The sequence below is a fragment of the Protomyctophum parallelum genome (assembly GCF_964188405.1).
Source record: "Protomyctophum parallelum genome assembly, chromosome: 17".
Classification (NCBI taxonomy): domain Eukaryota; kingdom Metazoa; phylum Chordata; class Actinopteri; order Myctophiformes; family Myctophidae; genus Protomyctophum; species Protomyctophum parallelum.
In genome coordinates this window covers 9,175,211-9,197,986 of record NC_139719.1, presented here as the reverse complement: position 1 = coordinate 9,197,986, position 22,776 = coordinate 9,175,211, and the positions used below count along the sequence as shown (strand labels likewise).

At 41.2% G+C, this 22,776-nt stretch overlaps 1 protein-coding gene across 3 annotated transcripts in view; it reads right to left on the bottom strand.

Annotated features, from left to right (window-relative positions):
- LOC310874239 (pleckstrin homology domain-containing family S member 1-like) overlaps window positions 1–22,070 on the bottom strand; it is a 26,575-nt gene extending 4,505 nt beyond the window's left edge. Inside the window, exons 1-14 of one of the 3 annotated variants that reach the window (XM_083786964.1) lie at window positions 21,932–22,070; window positions 19,732–19,772; window positions 18,836–18,924; window positions 17,922–18,040; window positions 15,341–15,475; window positions 9,322–9,397; window positions 8,592–8,624; window positions 7,238–7,354; window positions 6,474–6,614; window positions 5,979–6,059; window positions 5,434–5,504; window positions 4,709–4,747; window positions 4,188–4,298; window positions 481–603 (exon numbers count right to left, since the gene is read on the bottom strand). In XM_083786964.1, the coding sequence (XP_083643090.1) occupies window positions 481–603; window positions 4,188–4,298; window positions 4,709–4,747; window positions 5,434–5,504; window positions 5,979–6,059; window positions 6,474–6,614; window positions 7,238–7,354; window positions 8,592–8,624; window positions 9,322–9,397; window positions 15,341–15,475; window positions 17,922–18,040; window positions 18,836–18,924; window positions 19,732–19,772; window positions 21,932–21,981 (1,226 nt within the window). In that variant the 5' untranslated portion in view covers window positions 21,982–22,070. The remainder of the gene's footprint in view (window positions 1–480; window positions 604–4,187; window positions 4,299–4,708; window positions 4,748–5,433; window positions 5,505–5,978; window positions 6,060–6,473; window positions 6,615–7,237; window positions 7,355–8,591; window positions 8,625–9,321; window positions 9,398–15,340; window positions 15,476–17,921; window positions 18,041–18,835; window positions 18,925–19,731; window positions 19,773–21,931) is intronic. The other 2 variants (XM_083786965.1, XM_083786966.1) reach the window with 2 other exon arrangements.
- Between the last annotated feature and the right edge of the window lie 706 nt (window positions 22,071–22,776).

Here is a 22,776-nt window from a genome sequence, read left to right as displayed (position 1 = left end):
GACAATAGTAGGCTGACAGGAAATGGGGAGATTGGGATCGGGAGTTGAATCTGCTGCACACTGCCAGACTGGATTACCAGCCAAGGTGCCTGGACCGCTGAGCCATGGCACAGGCTGTGCATGCTCTTTTTAACATCAATGCATTTCTGTATTTAAGTTTAGAAGATTTCCCCAAAAAATAAAGGATTATTCCGGAACTTTCGAAAAATATCATTAAAATAGCTGATCTTCAAGCTCACAACGTGTCACATTGTAATGCATATCTAAATAGGACTTACATGGTCAATTCATATTGTGTAAATGTAGTCTACTTATAGTTACTGTACGCCACTCCCCCATCATCCACTTGATGACAATGTCCCTCTCGTTACTTTAGAGACAATAGGCCTATTTGTTCGCATTCCATCTTGTAAAACACGTTCCTTGAAATCCCCACAATGGAATGCTATAGAAAAACATCAAACCTGCAGTGATGCTCACCTGACAATGTTGCTTTGTTTTTCCAAGGTGTTGGCAGTGTGTTTACTTTTCTCTACAGAAGAGACGGTTCCGTTCTCTATGAAACAACCACTGTCTGCCAGAAAGTCCTCTATGCGGTCATCACTGGAGGAAAACAACGTCGACAAAATGATCAAATGATGTTCGCCAAACCATGTGCTTCTCAAAAAAAAATTGTGTCAAGGACCCCCCCAGTAGAGGAGATTTATGTAAAAAAAAAAAAAAAAAAACGATATATTTTTAAAACATGCGGTAATCGAACTGGTAACCAGGGGACATCAACATGCTGGCTTGTGGACATTTATGTAAAAATCACATTTTTGCCACAGACATACAAAATAAGTGGAACATTGTCCACTCATTGTGTGGCTCAGGAGGTAAAGCAGGTCGTCCAATGATCACTGGGTCGGCAGTTCGAATCCCGGCTCCTCCAGTCCACATGTCAAAGTGTCCTTGGGCAAGACACTGAACCCTACATTGCCTCCAATGAGTTGGTTGGTGTGAGCTTGCCACCATTGGTGTGTGAATGTGGGAAGTGAGGACACTGGCGTCGACTGTTCGCCGCTTCACCTCCCAATGTATGCTTGAATGAACCATTGTAAAGCGCTTTGAGCACTTGGAAAAGCGCTATAAAAATGCAGTTAATTAATTCATTATTGTATTGAATGACAACAGGTCTGTAACTCTGAGAGTGTTCAAATGGAACCAAACAGGTTAATTTGGTTCCATTTGTACACACTCAGTTATGGGGTCCTAAAACATTTGAGAACCACTAGTACTATAGTTGGACTCCTATCAGTGTCATACATATTCTGAAGAAAACCTGGAGACTTGGCATTCAGTAATTGGTGTGTAAAAAATAAAAAATAAATAATCCCACAGACAAGGACAAGTTTTTGCCATGGACATATTGATGATCCCTGGGAATAACATTCCTTCTGCACTATAGTTCAACTGGGGAAACTCCCCCATGTCAGATGAAAAGACGCGGCTTGGACTCTTCATGCATTGAAGGAAACATGAGGTCAGTCCGTTGCTCTCCCCAGGTTGGCAGAGGGAGTGCTATAGACAATTGACACTGGTTGAAAAAAAATAAAGAAATCAAAAATAGCAGAACTACATCTGCAGTTTTTGTTGTTTTTTTGAATAGCCAATGTATAAATGGATACAGTGGTTAAAATGATTGTGAAGCTATGCTAACTATCTCTGCTGGTCCCCGGACCCCACATTGTTGTCCACTACATTAAACCACATGCCACTATTATTAGCGTACCGTTTCTGGGGCGATCGAAACATTTGGCAAAATAGCGGATCTACAAGCTTGTGTCACCACATGGAGTGATCAAGCTTTGCGTCCAGGGCTTCTACTGTAGGATCTAAGGCTTCGCACAGTTATAGTGTCATCCTTTACTAGGGGGAAAAACGACCTTTTTATATGAAGGCCTTTTCATACTTTTTATAGTTATGTTTTTATTCTGTTATATACTTTTTTAAGTTTTCTTAATTACTGTAAATTGATGTTAGTTGATGATAATTATTTGTATTCATATTTATATTGTTGTACTTGTCCTTAAAGCAGCACTACACGTATGTAACTTCGAATTTCTACCCTGGATTTGAACCCGGTTTTCCTGCTTAAGTTCTGACATGTTTTAGCATTGAATCTATTTATATATCCTGGTACAGTATATAACCTTTATATATTTATTCATTGACTTACTTAGGCCTAATTATTGCACAGATGCTTCCAGGTAATGTTGCTGATGTGCCTACAGGCTGGGCGGAGCTCCAGTAAGCTGACAGTTTTAGGATGCCATACAGAAATAATGGAGCAGTAGGAGTGTGTGAGGAAGCTGTCAATCAAACCCGGTTGTGCACGCCACCAAGAAGAGATGTAATCAGAGTAACTAAGTTACAGAGCCTTTAACCTTTATGCCAAGTGTTGTGAAAGTACTCCGTTTTTTGTATTACTTATAAGTAAAACTAGAATTTTCAATACCACAATGAAGTACAAAGGTACTTTCAAAATTATAGCCTCTAAGTAAAAGTACATATTTTGTAGTAAGTAACTAAGTAGTAAGTAACTAAAGTTTTCAAATAACTGTAGTGGGAAAGTATTGAGAAATGGAAATTCTACAGTAAAGTAAAGCATACCTCAAAACTGCACTTCCGTAAATGTACGTATAGTTACCCGCTGCAAATAAAGGCTCTTTATTTCTCTAAACAATAATTCAAATAGCCGATCTACAAGCTCAATATGTGTCAATGTAGATTGGGAAGTTGAACTATTTAAAAAATGTTTTTCAAAATATGGCTAATACACCCAACAACACTGAAGTGCGGAAGGCTCCTCCTATACATACCTGACAACATGTGAAATGCTAATGAAATATACTGTATTGTACTGTAGTTAACACATTCCTGTTTAGTGCTAAACCTGTGAACTCAGCAGTGGAAGAATGTGATCCATCATGTTTTATGTTTTGGTAGATACTGTAAACAACAACACTGACATCCTTAGAGCGAGCGAACAGCAAATTCATCTAACCAACCACATGCAATTGTTTTCAGCTCAAAACGCATCGCTTGCCTTCCTGCCGCGTTTTGAGCTTATACATCTGTTATATTTGATAATTTTGAGTGCCACTGTAGTATGATTGTCACAGTCAGACTGTGCCTGTCTTGTATTTCTGTGTGTTGTTCATGTTCTATGTTCTTGTCTTCCCCAGGTGTTCTCATGTGTAGTCAGCCCTCATGTGTATATTATTCTTCCCCATGTCCGTCCCTGTTGGGTCATTGTTTGGTGTCCTGTTAGTTTGTGTTATCTGTTCTGTGCTCACTTATAATAAAACACCCAATACGGCCCTGGGGGACTCCAGTCAATGGCGTTTTAAAAGTGTAACAAAATGAAATGACCCGAAAGAGGGGGAGCAAGCGCACAACAAACAACAGCAGCGGCGGCGGAACGCCAAACTGGCCGAACGCCAAACTGGCCGAACTGGTCGTATAAGCGGCCCGTAGTTTATTCTAGTCTGTTGACAGGCTCTATAGCAACCTCAGTAATTGTTGTCAGTCGAGGTATGTGAGCCAAAGGAAGGGAGGCTATTTACTTTGGACAGGAAGTATTCAACCCCAGTGCTCAAAATATAGTCAAATGATCAAATGTTACTCAACTACAAGTTGCTCGGTCAAATTTGAACTTGACCTAAAGTACTGGAGTATTACTTGCTTGCATTCAAGTACAAATTGCAATATATGTTTTCTTATTACATTTTTTTAGCAATGTATTATGCATTGTTGTATTAAATAAAAATGTAAAGCAATTTCAAAGATAGAGAAAATGACATAGACAGGTTCACAACACATCACAGGGTGACACGTTGTGAGCTTATACATCTGCTATTTTCTTTTGTTTAAATGGTTAATTCATAACAAAATGTTCCCCTTCCTAGAAATGCATTGGAGTGAAAACCTACAAATTTGTCTTTGAAATAATAGTTGAGTGAAAGTCTCCAAAAACAAAAGTAAAACAAGTAAAAGAACAATAAAGTAAGAAACAGATACAAAATAAATACTTAAACACATTACCCAAGTAAATGTGGGAAACATAGTATATATTTTGAAGTGTGTGCGCGTGCGTGCGTGCGTGCGTGTAAAGGAACGTGACCAATGGTTCATGACTCATGTACCTTTCTCCAACATCCAACCTCTCAGTTGACATCTGGGTTTTCAGTCTGTCGTAGACCTTAGTTATAGACTTGACCAGGCTTCCTCCATCAATCTCTTTGACTTCAATGGTCCTAGACACACACACACACACACACACACACACACACACACACACACTGTAATGTAATGTTGAAACAATGGTGGGTCGTTGCCGATTCATTTTTTGATTCAATGAAATAAATTTACTTTCCTAATATTAAATGCATGTAACTGTAACAAATAAACCAGGACTTTATCAAATGAAAATCTCATTTGTATCTAAAATGCATTATTTGGTGCTGTGTCATTTATTGTACTACCGGTATTATATTTTTTTGTTATGCTGCAGGATCACATTGGAAACAAGTGTTTCTGCCTTAACGTGTTACCCTGGGTTTAAGTTATATTGTGATTATGCGTATTATTGATTGATTATCAAGTGATTACACGTACAGTACATCTTTTACCGGAATAAAAATATTATCAACTAAAATACACTTACATCTGAGTGCCTCTCTCCCACAACTTGATGTCTTCATATCTATCACGGACACACAAAGGAGACAGCAGCAAACACATGAATACATGCATGCATGTATAGAAGGTCAAGCAAACATAGTTTGACGTGTCAAAGCCAGGCTGTAATTCACAGTGAAGGTCACGGCTCCACAGAGTGTGTCTACCGTCACACATGTCATATGAGATACATATGACTGATGGTGGTTTGTCGCCAAAACGTGACCCAGCTCAGGGCTGCTGTGATGTTCTTTTCCATTAAGTACAGTTAGCAGTGGTTCTCAACCTTTTCACACCGTAACTCCCCAAAATAATCATAATAGAACTGGGAACTGGTTGGAGTTGCGGTCTCCCAACTCTTCCATTGAGACAGTTAAACTCTGCTGTTGGGTAACTTGGGTAGGACACCTATTGACAAGTTATTTGAAGCAGCGAATTGGACATTTTAGACAATAAATCACTTGAATCTTGATATTTATATTTATTATGTTAGCGTTAACGTAAACGTCTTATGAAACTATAATACGTTACTCTTGATACTAAGTAATACGTAATATAATATATAATTACTTTTTAAAGGAGTAATAAGTAATAAGTAATAATTAACATATTATTTTCCTAACCCTAGTAATATTGTCCAACACTGATTTAATTTGTCCAATGATCACTGATCAGATCTACACACACTTTGTGAGAGGAAGTGACACTCACACTGCCTCCATCTTCATGTAGTTGTTCTCTTCACTGATGCTCAACGTTTCGTCGTCGGACATCTCCTTTCTCTGCGGGACACAGCAACAATCAATCAATTCTAAATGGCACACACACACACTTTTGGAAAGACCTTACCAATGTTTTACCAATGACAGTAATGAAGGCTCTTTTCCATTCTGGTCAAACAGTCAGGGTGCTGCTGTTGTGCATGTTGACTCAGTGGAAACACTCTACGCTACACCAGGGGGACCTCAAGTGTCCTAGTGGGTTCCAACCCGTAAGGTTCCATTTGTAATAATAACTCATAATAATAACCCACATAATAACTCAGAATTGAGTTATTATGGGGGTCCATAAAATTAAAAGGCGTGAGAACTGAGAACCACTGCACACTGAATGGAACAGAGCCTTAATTAGTATCATTGGTAACACCTGTGAAGGAAGTAGGGAAGAAGGCCCGGAAGTAGGAAGAGTTATTTTGTGTGGATAGAGCCTATTGCATTATTTTGTTGTGAAAAAAAAAACAGGGCAAAGTTACATACGAATAACTGTTTGAGGTAGGATCTGGGGTAGTCGTACAGATTCACAGGCTCTGAATATGGTCTTCTCGGGTAATCCGATCCCTGCCAAGAAAAACAGAAAGCATTAACGTTTATAATTATAACATTGGTTATCAAAGTTGGGTCCGGGTACCCCCCCAGGGGGTCCGCAGGTAAATTATTTTATCCGCTTGCGGCTTTATCCATTCATATGTTGGCTATTAAAAAATAGCAGATGCACAAGTGTCAATTTGTGCCGTGCTGAGAGCTTGTACATCTGCTATCTTTTTTTTTTGGATTTTGTTTTTATAATTTAATCCCTTCTGGGGGTCGATCCCTGGCACAAAACATTTTCAAATGGGGGTCCATGACCAAATGGGGGTCCATGACATGCAAACGTTTGAGAACCATTTCCCTATCCCTACACGGGACAGGTAGCATTCTACAGAATGATAACAGCAGATCAACAAGGAGCCAATCAAAGAGAGCCTTTTGCACCTGTTCAGATTCTGACGTGGCCCTGCGGCGCGTGCTGGGAGGGGGGTCCGACATGGAGCGTTGCTTCATTGCAGCAGCAGCATCAGCCTGCTTCATTGCAGCAGCAGCATCAGCCTGCTTCATAGCAGCAGCAGCATCAGCCTGGGGGGAACGAAAACACACAAACAAACACAACGGAAACGCATGAATGAATGAACACATTCAAATTACAACCCAGTTACATACAGTACAGTACTGTTATCAAGCTCAGAAGAACGGTCACCACATAATATAAAATGCTATTTGCGTGTAGACGGATGCTTGTTATGGGGGGGATGGGGGGATCCAACATCTATAGTATTTAAAGGTCAAGTTGTGGGTTTGACTGTTTCCCAGAAAACATATGGCCACACGTCTGTACTATGGAGATCCCCGATCCCCTCGATTCTGAAAATGGACAAGCCTGACGTCAGCACAAAATCCCCCTTTTTAGGCAACGGTTGCTGTTGTGAGTGACGTCAGCCCACAGCTCAGCATGTGAGATGCCGAGAGAGAGAGAGAGAGAGAGAGAGAGAGAGAGAGAGAGAGAGAGAGAGAGAGAGAGAGAGAGAGAGAGAGCCCATGCAATAACCCGGCGTCTTGGCCACTGCTGGGCACCGAAACCATCAACACGTTGACTTCAATATCGCCTTTATCCAAAGCTCGCCACAATGTTCATCACCCCCATTTCACACACAAACATTGACACACTGACGAGTGACGACGGAGGAAACCAAGGAACCAACCTGCTCATTAGGAGCAGTTAGGGGTTCAGTGTCTTGCTCAAGGACACTGCTAGTCCGGAAATAGAACTGGGATTCCTCGGATCGCCAAACGGCTGCTCTACCTCCCAAGTCTGGTCGCTATATATATAAGGATATTAATTTTGTTAGCATAGTGTGGCGCTGTCTTGACACCCCAACATTTCACTGCACACACACATGTGAGCATGTGACCAAGAACATCTCTGGAATCTTGAATCTAACTTGGGGTCCCTTGTTGGGTCAGCCAGCAAGAAGGTCAACATTAATTGGATTAACATCATGCATTGTTTACTAGGTACGTCTATGGATCCATATACACAATTTAAAATAAAGAACATTGTTTAGTTTGTCAACCTGTGGATATTAAGAACAAGACATCTTGGCCAGGTTTCTCAAAGGACACTTCTTACACCATGGTGTAAGAAGTGTCCTTTGAGAAACCGGGTCAATAACAATATTATATGTGTCCTAATAATAATCATACTATAATTCTAACAATGTCTGAGTGTCTGTGTGTGTGTCTGTCAGAAACACCGCCGTAACTCCTTACTGCCTGCACCAATCACTCCCACTTTTCACACGCTTGGCTAAGTATAAATCAGGCTTACGGAGGAAATATATCATAGTGTCGTACACAGTGTTGTGGTATGCTAATTACACACTGCCATTCATACAGTATACATTTAGTAAATGATCATTTAGTCTTCACCTCTTCAGGGTATTTGTTTCCACTGAATATTTGCACATACATGACCTCTGCATTTGGCCTAACCTTTAGGAGCAGTGCGGAAACCAAGGATTAGAGAGAGAGCAGTTACAGGGGTTAAGTGCCTTGCTCAGGGGCACTTCGACACATAATGTAGACTGGGAGGGCGGAAAACGCTGGAGGTCTTTCCATTCCCCGGTGGGGCGGCCTCTCTACACCAGTGGTTCTCAAAGTGGGGTCCGGGGACCCCCATGGGTCCTTTGTAGGTGGGGTTTGAGGGGGTCCCCAGCTAAAGTATTCATCACAATCATTTTAACCACTTTATCCATGCATACATTTCCAGTTTAACCATAGAAAAACTCATTATAGTTAAAAAATTATTTCAAAAACATTCAAAAACCTTTTGAAATGTACCATTTGGTTCCATTTGTACACACAAGTCGAGTTACAGACCCGTAAGGGCCCCATTTGGTTCCATTTGTACACTCTCAAGAGTTACAGAATACAGACCCATGAGGGCCCCATTTGGGGCCCCCCATGGTGTTCTGATTCATTTCCATGGATGAAGGCTGGCCGTGGGACTGGTCAGACAGGTTGTGAGGAAGGTTAGCTGAACAGAGATATGTTTACCTCAATGGGCGCCGAACAATTGTCACTGGAGTCCTTTGGCAAGAGAGAGAGAGAGAGAGAGAGAGAGAGAGAGAGAGAGAGAGAGAGAGAGAGTAAGTAAACAAATTAAGAAGATGCAGGACTCAACCATCAGGATTCAAACTCCATTCCTTTATTGTATATGTCATCACACCGGAGAGAGACTAGTGTCTCCCTCCAGAGCTTCCCCCAGCACTCCCTTACACACATATCACACATCTTTTATACTTTCAGGAGTGTACAGAGTTTCAGGAGTAAAGAGATGGTCATTCCTTAAATGGACCCTTCTAGAGTTAACTTACACAGTTTGAAATAGGTTTACATGAGTCGGCAGTCTCTAATGAGTTTGTCAGTGAGGAACAGGTGGTAATTAGAGTGTTAAGTATCTATCTACTATAGTAGGCTTCATTAAATGTATCAATACAATAGTGTTATATGCATATATATTTGGCAACCTATTTGGCATTCTAATATTTCCATTACGAGAGAGAGAAAGACAGAGAGTAAGTCATGGCACTACATATATCAATTAAGCCTTTCTGTGTTACTGTCACTGTACAGAAATATTCTGTACAGTCAGTAAAAGTAATGTATTCAATGTACTCATGCGGAACAGCCTAAAGTCCCATTTCACAATTTGTTTTGAAAATGGCAAAAGAAGGATATTGTGTGCGAGCGTGCGGCTGTCAGAGGTGAGGTGAGTTTAAAGTACCTCGGTGTCGAACACTCGATGCGGGCGATATTTCAGGGCATCAAACAGGTTGGAGAACCACTCATCTACGTCCGAGCTGGAAGATCATAAAAATATATAGTTACAAAAATATCATTTGATATTTTTGAATAGCATGTATAAAATATGGATAAATTATTGTGATGCTATATTAACACACTTTGTGTTAATACAGGACCCCACTTTGAGAACCACTGCGCTAGCTAGAGTATAACCCCACCACACCCCCTTGCTGCACAATTGACCATCCTCACAATGAAGTTCGTAAAACTGCAACAAACAAGAAATGGAAATGGAAAGACAGGAAATGAATGCGTTATAGCCCTGTGACGAATTGATTCCAAAAGAATAATGTTTTTTTTTTAACAAACTCCTATAGTAAACTGCAGGTCTGCTGCATCTCTCACTTCTTTAGTCATTTCTAAAGCTAACAGAGCTGCTCATATAGTCTAGTTCACCCTTTTGACCTGTCCTATTCATTCATTCTGGGTGCCTGCCATGCAATGGCAGAAACACAGGTTGAAATCCGCAACACATACTTAATCGTATAGTCAAGACACAAAACTTTGACGTCTATGGCCGGCCGCACGGTTTACCAAAGCCCCACAATATATGCATCGAAACGTGCGGCTCGGCCGGGAATGGTGTGCTTGTGCTTTTCTTTCGGTTTCGGGTTACTGTGCCGACGTAATTCGCAATAAACTACGCGGAAAATGCCCCATTCAAAGTCAATGGGAAAACGACACGTTACTTTGGAGCCACATTACTCTGGCATACTGTTACGTAGAAACACGATTTAAACCTCAAACAGCACACGAGGCCATCGACTTTGTTGTGGTTCAGACAGAATTCGAATACTTTGCACGGTTTGCCCGCTATCGCAGTTCAAAGTGTGTTTGGTCTGAGCAAAAATCTCGACTCACAGTGTCGCACGCCCAGAGAGAGACCGGCTCAGAGTGAGAAGCCACTGTGAAGACTGTACCGAAATTCTCAGAACAAAATTAATCGTCCTCACGGCCAAAATATTAACTTTACACGCATGGGTTTCGGTAATTTTGTAGCCACACTCGTCCTCTTTCACCCAATGTCACAACCACAGCCCAGATACATACGGTACGTGAACTACAGCCCTGAAAGCGACAGGTGTACCATCATAATGTGTCATAAAACTCAATTTCTTAACTCGCTCTTATAACCACGTTGTTTATCGTACGAATACCACGATCGCACACGGCGTACCTTAATGTGTCGGGTCACTCACGGCGAAAACAAAAATCGCATTCGACTTTTACTTTTTGCGATAGAGCAATTTGTTCGGACATACGTTCTCTCACTGAGTCAGTGTGCTTTTAACTTTCAATAGTGGTGGCATTTGCATAGCATAACCCAGGTGAAAATGATACATTGTTAATGATTCAAGGTGAAGTTGACCACCTCTCACACACACACGCACTCGAACGCACACGCACGCACATGCACACATGTGCACGCACACACACACATTGAAAGTCAATGGAGACAATTGGGGAAACACGTAACTCTGTCATTTCTCAACCGTTTTCAGACAAACCCTGTCTTCCTATTGGCTGGCCTTTACACAGCTCTAACTTTTGCTTGCAGCATGCTACAGTCTTGAAACTTGCTCCATGGACTTAGACCACCAATAGGAGCACGCTGTAATTGTTTAATTGCTTAAGCCCCGCCCCTCTGTATTCCTATTGGCTGGCCTTTACACAGCTATAACTTTTGTTTGCAACATGCTACAGTCTTGAAACTTGCTCCATGCACTTAGACCAAGTTGACCACCTCTCACACACACAAACGCACATGCACGCACACAAACACATTGAAAGTCAATGGAGAATATCGGGGAAACACGTAACTCTGTCATTTCTCAACCGTTTCAGACGTGGGGCGGCTCGCTGGAACCACCTGAGCTAAACCAAATGGACCCATTAATGGTCTTAATGCCTGGCTTAAGTTCCATGGAAACACAACATGTTTACCATATTAAAAAACGTCCTTACTGGAAACTCACCGACAGAGGATTCCTGTAACAGTGACTAACAGAAACCATGATTGACAGCTCATCATGTTGCATTGTGACTTGTGAGTTTGTACAGGTAGATCTATTTCCAGAATGAGGTCAGCATGTACAGAGAGGTCATTTAGCCCTTTGAGATGCAGCTTCTCGTTTTAGAGAGGGTCCTTTACAAACACGCACGCACACACACAAAGAGAGAGAGACAGAGAGAGAGAGAGAGAGAGACAGAGAGAGAGAGAGACAGAGAGAGAGAGAGAGAGAGAGAGAGATAGATAGAGAGAGAGAGAGATAGATAGAGAGAGAGAGAGAGAGATAGATATGCGTATCATTTGATGCAATGAATCACCTCTAATATTTATATAGGCTCCATATAGCATATAGGATTCCAGGCCTCTAACTATAGTTTGCGGACGGTTAATGATTTATCTTATTTAATGGTGGAAACTGAAAATGTGTAATTGTATTCTCTGCAGCTGTTTGGTCTTGTGGCCATAAGGACTCTGTTGTTGTTACCATTCTAAGTGCCCTTATTTTATTATACTGTATTTATATAGTATGTATTGTATGTTTTGGTTTTGTTTTTTGTTTGTTTTTCATTTTAAGTAATTGTATTGTCTGTATTATGTATTGTTTTGTTGTATTGTCCGTTTGTCCAAAAAAAAGAAATGAAATAAATATATTGTTAAAAAATATATATATAGTTTGCGGGGGCATTTGAAAGCATGCCTGCCCTCGATGCAAGTAGGGCAGGCCCCGAGTAGCAAGGTATGTCAATTATGAAGAAGTGAGAGGAGAAGTGTGGCATGGGCGTGCAAAGGTGTTAATACTTGGCAACCCTGTTGCAATGGTTATTATATTTAATTAACTTCATGGAAACTAGCTTCTGTCTTTGGAATGTGAACACGAGAGCCTGATTTCCTGAAACACTGACAGAGCGGGATTGACAGATCATCGTGTTGCATTGTGATTCATTGTGAGCTTGTACAGGTAGATCATCTATGTGGTCAGAATGTACAGAGAGGTCATTTAGCCCTTTGATATGCAGCTTCTCATTTTAGAGGGGGCAAACGCTGTGTTTCCCCTCAAAGTCCTCCATGTCCACCCTCAGCTCATACGTTCTGAAATTGGTGAGGAGATGCATGTTCTCCAGTCCCAGCCAGTACTCGCCTGATGCGTCTCCAAACCCAGCTTGGTACTGAGCCCAGGGTCTGTAGAAGTTAACAGTGCTGTCTCTGGATGACTGTCCACTTCCCTCTATCTGTGTCCATGTCACAGTAGACCTTGACAGGTGTAGTCGTGGGGTAGATGGAGTACACACCACTCTGTGTGGAGACGTTGTTGTAGATTTCATCGCATTTAATCGGTTTTCGATGGTGACGTATATGTCGATCAGTGTTTGTTGATTAAAGGAAAGGTGAAAGGTGGAAAGGAAATGCCTCTATGTATATGTATATGTAATTTGTAAATTGATTAGCGGTATACTGTGTCAGGGTATAACTGGTATAACTAGCTCTCAATGATGACGTTACGTAATAAAGATGTGAATTATAGGACCCAATGCCAAGGTGTAATTGGTTTTCGATGGTGACGTAATGACGATATGTTTTAGTGTTGGGAGGATTAAAGGTAATGCCCCTATGTATACATGAATGTATACATGTATGTAATCTGACACCACTGCCATATCAAGCACAAGTAGTCATTACGTCATACGCTGGCCCGGCGCATACGCATCAAACGGCGACATGGACGAACCGTTTCAGACGCGGGGCGGCTTGCCGGAACCGGGCCTGTTTGCAGCATGCTACAGTCTTGAAACTTGCTCCATGGACTTAGACCACCAATAGGAGCACGCTGTAATTGCTTAATTGCTTAAGCCCCGCCCCTCTGTCTTCCTATTGGCTGGCCTTTAAACAGCTATATCTTTTGTTTGCAGCATGCTACTTTAATTTCTTGAAATTTTGTTTCTAGTTCATTAATTCAAATCTTTTGAAAGATATATAAAATAAAATAAATAAAGGTCTATTCACCTGCTACCTCAAAAAATGCATGTGTTCGCGACAAGAAATTGACTCCTCACCCATTGTTTGTGAAACAGTGGCATAAAACATCCCGGTATTAATGTCAGGGTCTAATGACGTTTATTTGCGTTTGAACAGGTCTGGGAGTGGGGACAGTGTAGTTAGTCACAGTGCTGTGGATTAACAGCAGGTGTGTTGGTGGAACTATTAATATCATCTATTACATTAATAGATTAACAGTCTACCAAGTCGTGTCCGTTTATTTATAAAGCTCATGTATCGCCGACGTCCTCATATGCTCATGTGAGTCAGCCCATTACATGTCTTTCATACTCAAAATAAATGCTGTATTTACAAATTAAAATGCAGTTTTGTTTGTCTAACATGCATGTTAGCATGTTTGTATGAAGTTTAAATTAAAATAAATTCATTGAGACTTTGTGAGAATCACTTCACATGTTCCCATTGTCAAAAAACAGTAGGCCTAAGTTATATTTTAAATAAAATATAAAATAAGTGTTAAATATTCTGATAGTAGTGTTTGTGCAGTACAGGGGTCTCCCTGTCTCTTCATCTCTTTAATTAACATGCAGGAAATGCATTTTCTGGGCTCGGCCAGGTGTCCCTTATTTACATTTTTAAACAGTCTGACAGGTTCTCCTCCTGGATGACGTTGACATCTGTGGCCGCGTGAACCATAGAGTTCACAGTCACACGGCCATTTCAAGCTGCTCACCCAGTGCATGAAGTACCCTATAGCTCTTCTTCTGCATTTACTACAAGGTTTTGGTCAGGGTGGCGCACTAGCGTTTCAGGTAAAAGAAGCATGACGTTTTAACCCTATAGAACATTAAACCTGGGTGATTTTTCACCCGGACAATTATGTTTATGTGATTTTCATAATGTTGATGCTGATGTCTGAGGTGGGTGCATGGGTCCTTGGTTGGCTTCATGATGCGCAGTGACATCATAGACGGTAGGTGTGTTTGCCTGTCCACATCCCTGTTTCTTTCTACAGGCAGGTGTTTGGGTGACTTTATCTCAAATTGCCATGTATTGTTCTTGTTGTACTATACATATTTTGATGAGAAATAAATATGTTTATGGAATTTATTATATCGGGTAAAATATACCCAGGTTTAGTGATGGTGTGACAACATTTGGGTTTGGTTTTATGCAGGAAGTCTTGCAATACGGCAGCGTCAATGATCGTGGGCGGCCCTTGGCGTGAACAGACGTCTCTGTATACGGGGTGTTTGGTGATCCACAACCCGCTTTTTCATCCCCTCAACAATAAGATACAGGTATTTTACACATGTCTGTCCTGTCTGTTCAGGTTTTTCTCTTTATTTCCCTCTCCCTGGAGGGTCTCACTGCCTCCAGTAGGTGATTTTTATCTTTGGTGGTACGCTATTTCAATGACGTCACGCGCACGTCATTAGACCCACACTTCAGGATTTAGTAGGTCACACAATGGACCATTGATAAACTCAGTGCCTCAGGGCCCAGTGCCTCCCTTTGTGGCACTCAGCATCAAGGGCTCGATTGAGGGTAAATCCCTGGGACAAAACATTTAGCTTGAGACCCAAAAGAGAAATATGATGTCTCCCCGGGACCCCGGGAAATAGCAGATTTAAGTTGTTGTGAGGTTGTACTTGTCCATCTACTATTTTCCCTACTTCTTAAAATATTTAACACACGTTTTTATCGAATTGTTTAGAAAGATATTTATATTTTTACATTCTAAAAATTGTGGGGCAGCACACCTAAACCTAACCTTAACCCATGTCTAACCAATGACTAGTCTAAACTAAGTATGCACCCCGTAATGAAAATATGTAGGAAACAAAAAAATAAACTTGTATACTCGCGACACATAAAGATTGGCCTCTGACCCCCACATGGGTCCCGACTCACTATTGGGAATGTTCCTGACCTGTTCTCGCCGATGAGGAAGTAGTCACGTTCGGCGGTCTTGATGAAGAGGACACAGGCTGGAGAACACTTGAAGTTCTTCAGGACCCAGTTCCACTTGGGATGGTTCTGTGGGCTGATGTACAAACGCATGATCCTGACACACCCACATGCACACACACACACACACACACACACACACACACACACACACACACACACACACACACACACACACACACACACACACACACACACACACACGGTTCACTTAGGATAGTTGTGTGGGCTGATGTAAATGTTCCTGCTGTTGACAGCAGGAACATGAAGCTGTTTTATGTTTAAAAACAATCGTCTTAGTTGCATGCCAGACTGCCGGAGCCGCACACCAAAAACAGCAGATCTACAAACTATAACTGTAAGTATTTTTGGTGCGTGACACTGACGTGCGACTACAATAGCCAGGTTGCCTATACAAATGGCAAACAAAAGTTTAAAAACAAAGTTACACAAGTGTGTGCTTGTGTTTCAGTGCGTCTATGCGTGCGTGCATGTGAGCAGAAACCTTTAGGGGGTGTAATTACAGACTCTCTGTGGGATTCTAAGAATGTGGAATTTATGTTAATAAAGTTAATTGCTGACTTGTTTTTGTTTTGCTGCTCAGGTACAGTATAGGTATGGTATATCATTGCTGTCATGTAGAAACATCTCCATATTCAAACTTTTTGTGTTTTCTTGTAAATGAACGCCACTACAGCATCACTCAAAAGCATCAAAATTAGCAGTTCCACAAGCTCGAGACGTGCAGGCGAGAAGCCACGCATTAACTTTTGAGCTTTTAGATCTTGCTTATTTTGCCTCTTTTTTTTACCCTGAAAAGAAACAGTTTTGGACATGAGGTTTCCACCCGACAGAGACGATATGTACTGTATGTTTGGATTGCATCAACAAAATTCCTCCACACAGTTTCTTATAGGTTCTTAAGTTTAGTTGTTTTGCAAAATCACATCAACCACTTAAACCCCATCTATACTAGGCCTCTCTGTTTTTAATCAAGATGCAAGCCCACAACGGCTTGCATCTTTTCCGTTTCCACCCGGCTACCATCAGACTGTTGAACAAGGCCTGAACACCACCTGTCACCATGCTGGCCTGAACACCTGGCACCACACTTAGCGGATTTGAATGAAAATCAGCCGATAATCACTAGTAGGTGACTTATCAAGACGATGCAATCGACCTACTGCATGTACACTGGACACTCTTGGCTGCAATTAGGAAACACAGAGACGTCCGACATGACGTTGGTCGCGTTGTCTGACTAAATCTAACCCTAACTCTTAAAACCCTAAATTGCCCAGACTCTTCTTCAACAAAGATGGCGAAAGCAAACATTCTTTGTTCTGTACTCATACAATAGTATGGTACAAAACACAGAAGTCCTTAAACCACTTACTTACGTCGTAAGTCCTCTAACCTCATATCAGTGTTAACCGGCCATATAAGTCCCCTAACCATATCAATCTTAACTGGCCACGTAAGTCCCCTAACCTTAACCGGCCACGTAAGTCCCCTAACCTCATATGAGTCTTAACCACAGTGACATAAGTCAGTTTTACTTGGCAGTGGGTTGATTGCATCATCTTGATAAGTAACCTACTGGTGATTATCGGTTGATAACATTGGAAGCAGGTGCCACACTGGAACATTTTAGTCTAGCTGGACTGTTTTCCTTGTGTGGATTCGTTCTCCTTTGGGGACTATTTTTCTACGTGGATCCACCATGTGGATTTTACCTGTAGATATAATTCAGACTACTGCTGGTAAAAAGACCAGCAGTAGACCTTTAAAGCATCAACCATTACTTCAAAGAGTGTGCACAGTGCACACTATACCCGTGCGTAGCAAGATCACAAGCAGGCACAGCGTGCTATATAGCTTATGGAAACGTAGAGATACGTCAGAATTCTCCGGGGACAGACATGTGCACTGACCCGCGCTTCGAGGGGCGTCCCCACCAATGAACTCAGGTGGAGCGAATCTTGATTATATAACAGGTTGCATCATGCTTTTGTTCATACTCATTTGCTGTTCATATTCATATCATGCAGGGACCTGTTCCCTTGTATTCAATAAATTGCCATGTCTTAGGTTCCATTGAACCTCTGTCTAGACTTTAGAAAATGTAACAACCCCATAACGCCCCATCACTACCTTCCTAGTTCCTACGCGGACCTATACCGATTAGTTGCTACTTTTTGCACCTTTATGTCTAACCTCTGCACGTACACAGCTGCCACTTTTTTAATTAACCCATTTAGGCCTGACGTCGAAATAAAAAAAAAGTATTCTGAAAGAATATATTAAAAAAATAGCAGACCTACAAGCTCACCGAGTGGCACGCTACGAGCTTGTAGATCTGCTATTTTTCAATAGCTAAATGTAAATGTCTTTTAGTTTACTTTTGGTGTATATTTATTTTTCGCAAATGCCCCTTCACCCTCCTGAAAACCATGACTGTTGGAGCTTGCACACAAACAAAAAATCTCATCCACTACACGCCTGCAAACCTATACATGTGACAATAAGGTTGATTGACATACTGCGACAGGTCTATATCTCCCAGTTGTCTCTCCCGGTCTTCTGCGCTCCTGAAGTACTTGAGCTGGTGTTCCTGTTCGTTGAGCTTGTACAGCACGAAGAAACGTCGCTTCCACGATTTCTGCCAGAGGAGAGATGGAACCAAGCGTGTAAACCAGGGGTGTCCAAAGTGTGGCCCGCAGGCCAAATGCGGCCCTGGGATAAATGAAATACGGCCCGCAGTATGACATTTTTACTTTTTTTTTAATATATATATTTTTTATCCCGTGATTTTGTAATTTTTGTGATGTGTCAATTATCCCCCCCGGCTGGCCAGGGGGAGGCATTCAAGCTTTTTAACCTGGGCATTTCCCAGAATATAATTTGTCAATGTTCCTTCCTTGTTCCTTCTTCCATGTATTATTATTTTACGTTGCTCCTCTGGTTACATTTGGTAATGTGACATATGACTGAAAAAAGGCTGAGAGACACTTTTTGTTCACAGCACACACCCGACAAAAGACCATTGATATGAAATATTGATGATGATATGATGAGTTCAATAGAATGGAATCGTTTAAATGCAATGCACATGTATGTGACTTTGTTATAGACTAGTCCGACGCTACATTATGTGACTTTGTTATAGACTAGTACGTCACTACATTATGTCAGGAGATAATAGTAAGGTTGGCCCTTGGGTGTTTTAATATTTTCTAATATGGCCCCCTTTGAAAAAAGTTTGGACACCCCTGGTGTAAACACTTACACGTCACGGCAGGGACCCCCAGTGCTCCTTGAGGAGGTTCCAGGGGGTTCCCATGCTAAATGATTGATAGGAACCAAATGGAACATTTTCCTAAATCTACAAAGTACCATAATATTATGTTGTTACAGTATATATACTAAAACCATTATTTTATAATGCAGAACCCACCTCTGTGTTGGGCCATTTGGCAGGAGGAGACTTGTACAGGTAGCCAGCCTTGATCTCTGTTCCCACTGGGTAGAACAAAGAGTTTCCACCTTTAACAAGAAACAGAACACATTATAACACTAAAGCTCCCATGGTGTGAGGTTATTTCTTTACTTTAACACATTAAAACCTGGGACGCATCTGTCACTGTATAGGTTTTACACTTTAACCATTATTTAAACTTTAGCTATTGTGAAAATGTGTCAAAATCTTTGAATATATAATCTCACTTTGCTTCTGGGTGCTTCTGGAACAACATATTTTGAGATGGGGGAGATGAACAGAAAACTGTTCTGGAATCAGTTCTTCCTACACTACATCGCTGTTTATGTTGTGGTCCAGCACAGGAAAACATGGCTTCTCCAAATACAAAGTCTAAAACTTTTGATGTCATATTATCTCATGCTTTGCTCAGACTGCAGGCAAATCCCATTTTGTATCTAAATCACAATCAGGCACATCGTCACTGCACAGGTTTTCAGGTGTAAACTTTACAACCATTCAGTCTTATTATGCAAAGGTTAAAAATGTCATTTAGATAGCATGTTATACACAGATTGGGAGGGGTCTATTTTAGCGATTGCGGCAACCACAATCTTTCTAGTTTGTATAGTTCCAGTGTACAGATTTTTTTTTTTACTACATTCTTGGTTTAATCTATAATCCTAGATTACTGTGGCACTTTGATTTTGTTAAAACATATAATACAAGATTGTATAAAACAAAGTTTAAAACAAAGTTACATACAGTAGGCTAATATTATGTGACTATGTAACTTTGTGAATTGAATAGTCCGTATGTGGAGAATATTAGAAATATCAGAAACTTGAACAGTTTTCCATTTAGTGAATATTTACCTGGAGGACTCCTTTGGTTGCTCTTGTGCATGTTGACACCCCTACAAGAAAAGATAGCACACATTCATTCTATTAGCTTCTACAGTCTCTATGTTTTATTTTGTATTAATGTTTGTATTCATTTCTACAGTCTGTATCTTCCAGAACCGTGCACCTGTTACATTATTACGTGGAATTACTCAACCAAGTGCTTGCTTTTGCTTTCTTCTTGCAGGAAATAGAAGTCATGAAAGCGTTCCAATTGTGACACATTCAAGAAACGCTGCCCTTTACGCAAAATCTGATCTTTTTCTAACTTAATAAAAGACAGATCTGTATCTCTGTTCGTCTTTTCAAAGTCTCCCCTCAGGCTGTGATAGCAGTATAGCAGGTGATGACTGTTCTGGATAACTAGTTTGGTCATTGGTGCCTCGCGTGGCGAACCGTTTGAAAAGCAAATAGGAGGATTTTTGACGTGACACATTCTTCCCCTTTGTCCGACTATTTATTTATTTGTTTTAGGACCGAACACGCTGACTAAAGATGAAGTTCTGCACTTGAAACACATTTCTGCACTGCTACATCAAGCATATATTTTAGTTCACACTGTTCTTTCTTTGGTGCTTGTTTTGGCAAAGCTGTAGAATGGACCCGGTTCCTTGTTTTGTGCATCATAAGGCCATATAACCATTCCAATAAATGAATTCTGCTGTTTGGTGTGGCTGAATATTCATATACATTTATGAAAATTCATTAGCGAGTTGACTAATCGATGACATATAGGACCTAGGGGTCCTTGGGAGAGTTCCAGGGTACAAATGGAACCAAATTTGGTTCCATTTGTACACTCAGAGTTAAATTAACTTTGATGTTACAATATACATTGGGGTCCCAGAGATAGAAATGCCATTAAATAGGGGTCCGTAGCCTAATTCAGGTCAAACCTGGGGGTCCTTGAAATGAGAATCGGTGAAAATAACTGCCAGAGCAACCAATTGGTTACATTTGTACACTCTCTGAGTTAGAGATATGTAAGGGTCCATTGATCCTCGTCTAGTGTGAGGCCACCATGATGTACTGTATGAGTAGGCTACATCGCCCCAAGTACACCCCCTGGACATGACGCTTGTATACGTACCCCCAATCCAACCCTTGACAATGGGCATTGGCTCCCATTAATATAGTGTTTGGCATGACCCAGCTGGGGAATCGATCCCCAACTCCCAATCTCAGGGCGCACACTCTAACCACAAGGCTATCTAGAGACTGTCTATCCACCAAGAGGCACTCTGTGATGCATTGTGGTGAAAGTCCCTGATTCAAGCCCAGGCAAATAGGACGGTCCCCAGTTCACCCCCAGTTCGTCCGGGGTTAGTTCTGATTTTGTGCAAGCGAGTGATGTCACAAAAGCCAGGTCTCTTTAGCAAAACCCTTTGTCACATTTTGTTGTGAACTAGGTTGCCATTTAGCACATTCTGAGTATGATTAATTGATTTTGTGCACTCGCACACTCTATAGCTGAAAGTCATGTTCAGGTTCTCAGGCATGATTCAGGGTCAGTGCAGCACTTTTAACTACTAACAAAATGTTAGACATTCTCTAGAAGCTTTCTAAAGCAGGCATACCACATTGTGATCTTGTGGCTATATGACACCATTGTATGAAAGTCTCAAATTGAGCATAGCTTAACCCATTTAGGACTGCAGCCGATTCTAAAAACACCATCTAAATCCTGACCTAAGTTTTCTGAAAAACTATTACTTATTAAAAAATTACAAAAATGTTGCCATCTTGAAGGGTAAAAACACCAAAAGGGGTTCCCGTCCTGCAGGTAGGACCACAATGCAAATTATGCTCTGAAGCTTTTTTGTGTTTTATCCTCTGACAGATATCTAAAAGTCACATGCATTTTTGCCAATAAAAAAACATCAATCGACATCAAAACAATCTAGAAACAAAACGAAGGTCATCCCACAGCAACGATACACAGCGTAAACAAAAGCTTGAAAAGGACACAAATAATCCTAACACATAGCATATTATCATGTCAGTTGGGTGGAAACCTCATCCCAAACTGTTACTGACCGTTAAATTTCAGGAAAGAACACAACTAGTTAAAATATGGAGATAAGAGGTTTCTTCCTAACAACACCAACGATGTACAGTACATGATCGAGCGTATCTCGACATGCAAAGAAGAAAGACAAAGAAGCACGCTTACCTGCATGCACCTGTATGCACCTGTAAGCACCTGTATGCAGCTATGCTCATATCCTGCACGTCAACACTCCTGTGTCACCTCTTGGCTCATCAGACGACACTGTGACACTGTGAAGGTGTTGCTATAGAGGAGGTCGTCTTTCCACAAAGCAAGAGTTTCTAGTTCTCTATCTATTTGCTCTTTTATGTGATCCGTGGGGCAGATCCGTGGGGCAGATACAGTACAGGATTCCATGCAGGCCATCCCTCCTTACTTGGGTTTTTTTTTCCAGGAATGGAAGTTTCCAGGAATGTGGATGCTGTCGGTTCGTCGCCAACTGTGCGGGGAGTCCAACCCACTCTGCAACCTGCTTGCTGTCATTTATTTTCATTTATACAGAGACAAACTTCATCATTACACATGCACCATAAATAAACAACATGGAAACTGCAGCATGTGTTACGTATATGCAGCAGCATGTGTTACAGTATGTGCAGCATATAGATTTTGTTGTTTTTGTTGTTTTCTTAGGGCTTGAGTGAGTCCCACACCACCCTGAACATGCATATTGCAGGCATGTTAACATGCCTCTCCATCTGGAGATCAAAACAATATTATAGCCTTAAAACGAAGATGTCTGTTCTGCTGTATGGTTCTGAGAGCTGGAGAGTGGTCAAGACAGACACAAGGAGAATAGAAGTGTTCCATAACAGATGCCTCAGACGTATATGTCCTATCTTTTGGCCGAATAAAATATCAAACAATGAACTGTACAAGCAAACAGGGAGCCGGAGCATTACCAAGGACATTACACACAGACGCCTGAGATGGCTAGGGCATGTACTGAGGATGGAGCAGGACTGCAT